The following is a 7,508-nucleotide window of genomic DNA, read 5'->3' as shown; positions in this document are numbered from 1 at the left end:
TCTTTCCATGGTTTGGCTATTGTTGACAGTGCTGCTATGAACATTGGGGTACATGTGCCAGTATGCATCAGCACTTCTGTATCCCTTGGGTAAATCCCTAGCAGTGCTATTGCTGGGTCATAGGGGAGTTCTATTGATAGTTTTTTGAGGGACCTCCACACTGTTTTCCAGAGCGGCTGCACCAGTTTTTATTCCCCAAAATTGTTTTAAAAATGTAGCTAACTTGGGGTGCCTGGGTGGCTCAGTCAGTTAAGCGTCTGACTTTGACTCAGGTCATGATCTGATGGTTTGTGGGTTTGAACCCTGTATTGGACTCTGTGCTGACATCTCAGAGCCTGAAGCCTACTTCAGATTTTGTTTCTCCCTCTCTTCTCTGCTCCTCCCCTGCTCGTGCTCTGTCTCTCTCTCAAAAATAAAAATAAACATTAAAAAATTATTTAAGAAATGAATAAAATTTACCTAACTTGTAAAATCTAAAAATATGGGAACTGCTACTTTATCTCATACCAAATTGACTTTCTTAGTGGTGGTGGTATAGTAATAGTGCTGTTTTATCCACTGAAGAAGATATATTGAAGTTACAGCTTATGGGGGTTAGGTTTTTTAAACATCTGTATGTAATACAGATATAACATCTAATCAGAATAACTTTTACAAATTACTTAGTCACGTTGGTGACTTCTCATCAAGTCCGGCATAACCATGTTTTCCCTGAATCATTGAAATAGATTATTTCTTTGCATGGAAATAAGATAGAACAGTTTGCTTTCATTCAAGGGCAGTGTTGCACAAAACTTACCCATCTTTCACCATTAGAATCACAATTTCCATTGAGAGCTATTCACTGAGAATTGAAACTGAATAAGAGATTTACATCTTGGATCCCATGCTTTCTGCTGGACTTGCTCTGGCTCAGTGGTGGCATGTGAGGCAGAATCCTTACCACTTACTGATTTCTCTCCTCTTTCTGAGCATCTCCTTGCCCAATGCCCACTTCTCCAAAAAAGTCAGCGGTCACAGAGGTGTGAGGATGATATTTAGAAAGTGTAGTTAAATTTGAGTGAGGATGGCTGAATATCTAAAATGAGTCTTGGTAATAAACTATTATTTTAAAAAAATGAGTCTTGGAGACTAAACACTGTTTAAGTAGTGCCACAATAATACTAGGTTTCCTGTCCACTTAAACTACTTAAAAAAAGTTTATACCATTTAGCATATATGTACCATTTATGCCTGGGGTAGAATGTGTTCTTTATAACTGTAATCAACCAGTTAAAAGTCTCCTGAAACTATGACATGAATAATGGAATGTATGCTAACTGGTTCTTTGTATTTTCTTGTTGTTTTACTTTTTAAAAAACTTTGTTTTCTTTTAAGAAAAAAGTTGTTTTTGTTTTTGTTTTCATTCATTTTTTAAACTTGTTTATTTATGTAATCTCTGTACCTAATGTGGGGCTCAAACTCACAACCCAGAGATCAAGAGCCACATGCTCTGGGCTCCTGGGTGGCTCAGCTGGTTGAGCAACCAACTTGGGCTCAGGTCATGATCTCAGGGTTCTTGAGTTAAAGCCCCACACCGGGCTCACTGCTGTCAGCAAAGAACTCGCTTCAGATCCTCTGTCCCTCTCTCTCTCAAATTAAACAACAAAGAAAACCCAAACAGGAGTCGTCACTGTACTGACTGAGCCAGCCAGATGCCTCTAAAGCACTTCTTACTTAAGGGGATTGTAGACTCACAGGAAGCTGTCCACACAGCACCGAGAGTTTCCTTGTACCAATGGCCCAGTTTCTCCCAGCGGTGCTGTCTCACATAACCACAGTAACCAAGGCGAGAAGACTGACACGGGCGCCATACAGTAAACTAGACTGCGGTCCTTGTTCACACTCGACAGTTTTTGCATGCATTCGTGTTTCATTTTCCTGTGTGTCCAATGTGTATAATCTTGTGATGTTTAAAAAAATACTTCTGAGAATAGTCTGGATTTACAGAAAAGTTGCAAAGATAATACAGAGGCTTCCCATATAGTTTTCACCCACTCTTTCCTATGACATATTACAATCAATGATATCTGTACCGTAGAGTTGTTACAACTAACAAACCAACTCTGTTATATTACGATTAACTAAACTCCACATTTTATTCAGATTTAAAAAAATTTTTTAATGTTTTATTTATTTTTGATACAGACAGAGACAGAGCATGAGAGGGGGAGGGGCAGAGAGAGAAGGAGACACAGAACCGGAAGCAGGCTCCAGGCTCTGAGCCAGCTGTCAGCACAGAGCCCGTCGCAGGGCTCAATCCCACGAACGTGAGATCTGACCTGAGCCGAAGTCCGAGGCTTAACCGACTGAGCCACCCACGCGCCCCTATTCAGATTTTTACTAGTTTTCCCCTAGTGCCCTTTTTTAGGCACTGGGATCCCATCCAGGATACTGCATCACATTTAGTCATTACGTCTCCTTAGACTTATCTGAACTCTGACAGTTTTTCAGATTTTCCCTTGTTTTATCTTCTTAGCTCTGAGGAATAGCGGTCAGTTATTTGTAGAATGTCCCTCAATTTAGTTTGCCTGATGTTTTTCTCATGGTTTAGTTTGTTTGATGTTTTTCTCATGATTAACCTATAGCTGGCATTACAGGCTTTTGAGAGAAGACCACAAAGGTGCCATTTTTATATCAGATTAAGGGTATATGCTATCAACATGACTTACCATGTTGATGTTGAACTTGATCACCTGGCTGAGGTCATCATGGCCAGGTTTTCACTATAAAGTTAATTTGTCCCCTCACTTTCATACTCTATTCTTTGGGAACAAGTCCCGCAGCACAACTTATATTCAAAGTATTGAGGGATTTCAGTTCAACCTCTTGGAGGGAGAATTACCTACAGAAATTATTTAGAATTCTTCTGACAAGTATTTTTTAAGTTTATGGAAATGCATGAGTACTGATATCAGTCTAACATATCTGTTCTTTGCAGGGTGGGAAACCCCGTAAACACCGGAAGGATCGGCTACAAGATTTAATTGATATAGGCTTTGGCTATGATGAGACAGATCCATTTATTGATAACTCAGAGGCTGTGAGTAATGTATCTTTAATATAGCAGCAATTCTTTGTTTGGAATAGAAGTCAAGGATAAAGTTACTAAAATAGTTCAGTATTTGTTTTTACTAACTAATACCCTATTGACGTCCATCTAAATTGTTTCCACTTTGTGCTTAGGAACAGCTGAGTATCTGTGTACGTTTATCTTTGTGTACTTGAGTAACTATGTAAGATAATTAGAGAGTGCAAATGTATGTATAGGATAAATTTCTAGTAGTGGGATTTATTCATTAAGGGTATTTACATCTTGAATTTGTATTGATATTCCCAGACTTGGGCAGGGATAATTTCAAATGGCTTCCAGATAAGAACCATATGAACTTGAAGATCGGAGCTGCTGGATTGAAGTTAATCTGGCAGACATCTTTAAAATGTTCTTCATGTTTTCACTGCTGCCAAGCCTTACTACAGTGATGGTGATTGAATGCCAGCCTTTATCCCCCATCTGTTTTGTTCCAAGCCTTACAGCTTTTCCCCTGGAATCCTCTTTCTTTTATAAAATGAAGAGGAATTTAGGAGAGCATTTAAGGACTCTAGCAATCTATTGATCACATAGCAAATGAATGAAGGCATATTGTGTTTGGGGGTAGGTAAGGTATGTGTTCTTATGTTCTTCTCAGTGAACTAGAGAAATCTAAAGAAACCCTGGACTTACGGTATCCTCTGCACTGTGCAGTGATTACTTAGAATACGCAGAAAGCGACACCACGGTAATCATCATAGTACTGCCCACAAACTAGTATTTCTTCTTCCTGTCATTACAGTGCTTGGTCGTATAGATGATGACAAGGCCTATAGTGGCAGGAGGATGACAGAACTTCCAGCAGGAAGCATGCTGGATACCCTGAGTTTTTTCAGTGTTGTAACATAAACCGGTTTACCGTACCAGGCAGCCTGGTTTATAGGAATAAATATTGACAATGCCCTTTGGAGTAGAGAAGCCTTCTTCTTACCAGAAAGGTTGACAAACCTTTTGGTAGTTTAGGGCATGGGACATTTTTAAAAGAGTCTTGACCTTGATTTGAAATACAAGTCAAAATTCCTAGATTCTAGACTCGGCTCGGTTTCTAAAGATTTCTAAGCAAATCTTCTAGCATTGCTCAGTTTTCCCTGCTACAGTCAGACTATTTGAATACGGTGTTTTTCAGACTGACTTACAACCTATAATTGGATTACTTATCAGTTTAGAGAATATGGCCAGCACTCTTAACAAAAATGAAGTAGAATAGAATAAGAGCTATCATAGTAAATCAGAGTATATTATGTGAGTTTTTTATGTGTAAGTGTGTGTGCGCACGCACTGGGGTTTGAGTGTGATGTATTTCCCACTTGGCTTGTGGTGAAGAAAATTTGAAAAGTACTGCCTTAATAAATAAGGGTAAGTTTTGTATGTATAAGTTGTATAAAAATATACAATTAGTTGCTGACAGTTAGAGGACAAGGTAGGTTCCTGTTTAGTAAGAGGAAATTGAACTAGACTATAGGTTGTTTATGACTTGCAAAATAATTTTGTATTGTTATTCTTAACAGATTATTGGGTTCTTTTTATGGGATAATTCAGACATAAGACAATTATTATCCAACCAAACGATTTTCTGTTCTTTTCATGGATTGTAAGCTTTCACTGTTTGTAATTATTTGTAGTGAAAATAATCTGGTTCTAATTAATTTTCAGAATCATGTACCTCTTATTTACTATAAATACCTGAAAATAAATGCTTTTAAAGATTATTTTTAGTCTCACTTATGCTGCCACATTTTGTAAAGTCTGAGAGAAAATGTTTTTCTTCACTTATTAATAAATAATAATACGAGGCATGAATAACCTTTTTATTTAGTTTGTCTCTTTTAAATTTCACTAGAACTTTGTGAAGTAAGTGATGTTGTCACTGTTAGACAACCCCAAGGGATCCATGTTTAGTGATTTCCTCTTGGTCACAAGTGCTAGTCATTGGCAAAGGATCTAAATCCAGGCCTTCTGATTCTCAAGTTCAGCGTTTCATTACCTGTTAACACATTCTACTCGGACAGCTAAATTAAATATGCATGAAGAGCTTGTTCTCCTGGAGTGTGTTCCGATAGGGAGAGCTTGGTAAACTCTGCCGCACACCGATGGTGGACACACCCATGATGCTCTGTAACGTGGCGATGAATGTGTTTCCCACCAGAGAAGCTGCGTGATGTAGTGGGTAGTTCGGGATACAGCCAGAGTCTCTACCATAGGCTTCTAAAATTTCTGCGGGTTTTTACCCTCTCTAAACTTGGTTTTCACTTATAAAATGTCTTTTTTGCATCACAGAGGTATCAGGAGGACCAAGTGATTTAATTTATATGAAGAAGCATTTGTAAATTATAAAGCAGTGTAAGAAAAAGTACAGATATGTTGGTCAAAATTACATATTTCCAAAGTAATTACTACAAAGTCATTTCACTTTTAATTCTTATTCTTCACTCCTTTGCTTACCGATAGTACTGGACCCTTTCTGAAGGTCTAGCCCATAGGTCTTTATAGTAGCCCCTCAAGTGAAGCAACAGGACAGAATTTGTTCCTTTTTTTGACTCAGTATGATTAAACTGGAAATTCTTTTTCTATTTACTGTTTAAAAGGATGCAGGTAAAGCAAAACTCTTGCATGTAGCTTTAATATTCTTACAGTAACTAGTACATTGTCTGTATTCCTTGTCCATGGCAAAGGATCTGCTTAAAATCTGCCTTTCTTAAAAATATAAATATGAAGAGCTTATAAAGTAGAGCTCTGGGGACCTCAGGTACCAGGTATCTTGCTTCTATTAGATAAGTAGTTCCTTTTTTCTCAACCACTGTGAACGCCATCATTTGGTCAAGATTAACCTTCATTTAATGTTTGCTTTTGTCCATATTATCAGGTGAGAAATGATAAACTTAAAAAAAGCCAAGCTTAGAGGACATCAGCTGAAGTGTTATTTTAGGTCAGACTTTCAATCTAATTTAGACAATTTGCCTCTCTTGATCCAGGCAAAGTATCTGGCTCATTATGGTGTAAGCTTCCTGAAGTGGGCAATTATTTTTCTGTTGCCTTTTTAAATACATTAGCAATTTTGTTTTAAACACTTCGATTTTCTTTTGAATTTACTTGTGAGTATAAAAGCTTAGAGCAGGGTGCCTGGGTGGCTCAGTCAGTTAAGCGTCTGACTTTGGCTCAGGTCATGATCTCATGGTTCATGAGTTCAAGCCCCATGTCTGGCTCTGTGCTGACAGCTCAGAGCCTGGAGCCTGCTTCAGGTTCTGTGTCTCCCTCTCTCTCTGCCCCCTCCCCTGCTCATGCTCTGACTCTTTCTCTCAAAAATAAAATAAAACATTAAAAATTTTTTTTAAAAAGCTTAGAGCTAAGATGGAAGAAATAACTTTGTTATTCTTTATAATAAAATTATATACTGATATGGTGAAAATGAAATGTTTTCCTTTTCTGGACATTTAATCATCTGTTTTAACTTGTTTCAATTTGTCATCAGAATCATTTGTCTTTGGGGCATCTGGCTGGCTCAGTCGGTAGAGCATATGACTTTTTTAAATTTCTTTCAAATGTTTATTTATTTTTGAGAGAGAGTGTGTGTGAGTGGGGAAGGACAGAGAGGGAGACACAGAATCCAAAGCAGACTCCAGGCTCCAGACTGTCAACACAGAGCCTGATGTGGAGCTTAAACCCATAGACTGCAAGATCATGACCTGCGCCGAAGTCAGACGCTTAACCAACTGAGCCACCCAGGTGCCCTGAGCGTACGACAACTCTTGATCTCTGGGTAGCAAGTTCGAGCCCCACATTGGGGATAGAAGTCACTTAAAATAAAGATTTAGAAAGAAAAATAATTTGTCATTAAAAATAGTAGGAGTGATCCTTAAGTTTTTCTCAGCAGATGATAGATATACTTAGAATTTGCTTCATTATTCCAGAGTTTCCTTTCTTTATATATACTGAGTACTTTGGGCTCATTTTTATCCTAGATATTAACTTTTTCTAAATTTACTCCACAAACATCTTCATTACAGTCAGTTTTGTAGTTAGGATTTAAGGAAGGATGCTGACATAGTGATTGAATTCCTTTGATATATTTGTAGAATTAATAATGGGATATATCTGAAACATTTTATTTTAAATATAGTATGACGAATTAGTTCCTGCTTCTCTAACAACAAAATATGGAGGTTTTTACATCAACACTGGCACTCTGCAGTTCCGCCAAGCTTCAGACACTGAAGAAGAGGATATCACCGACAACCAAAAGCACAAGCCGCCCAAAGTGAGTTTATCCAACACTGCAGCAGTAATGACTGTTCAGTTAATGTAGTGTACCTTTTGAATTTACTTGTAAATGTAAGGAAAAGAAAAATGCTAACCATTGTTTAATGCATCTGTAGTTATT

General features: G+C 37.8%; 1 protein-coding gene across 1 annotated transcript in view; it reads left to right on the top strand.

Annotated features, from left to right (window-relative positions):
- The window catches only part of UBN2 (ubinuclein 2), a 74,297-nt gene that overhangs the window by 20,129 nt on the left and 46,660 nt on the right, over window positions 1–7,508 (top strand). Inside the window, exons 3-4 of the mRNA XM_029917915.1 lie at window positions 2,981–3,082; window positions 7,248–7,385. Coding sequence (XP_029773775.1) covers window positions 2,981–3,082; window positions 7,248–7,385 — 240 coding nt within the window. The remainder of the gene's footprint in view (window positions 1–2,980; window positions 3,083–7,247; window positions 7,386–7,508) is intronic.

Source organism: Suricata suricatta, chromosome 2, assembly GCF_006229205.1.
Source record: "Suricata suricatta isolate VVHF042 chromosome 2, meerkat_22Aug2017_6uvM2_HiC, whole genome shotgun sequence".
Taxonomy (NCBI): Eukaryota; Metazoa; Chordata; class Mammalia; order Carnivora; family Herpestidae; genus Suricata; species Suricata suricatta.
The sequence above is the reverse complement of the archived record's forward strand: the minus strand, read 5'-3'. Positions and strand labels throughout refer to the sequence as shown.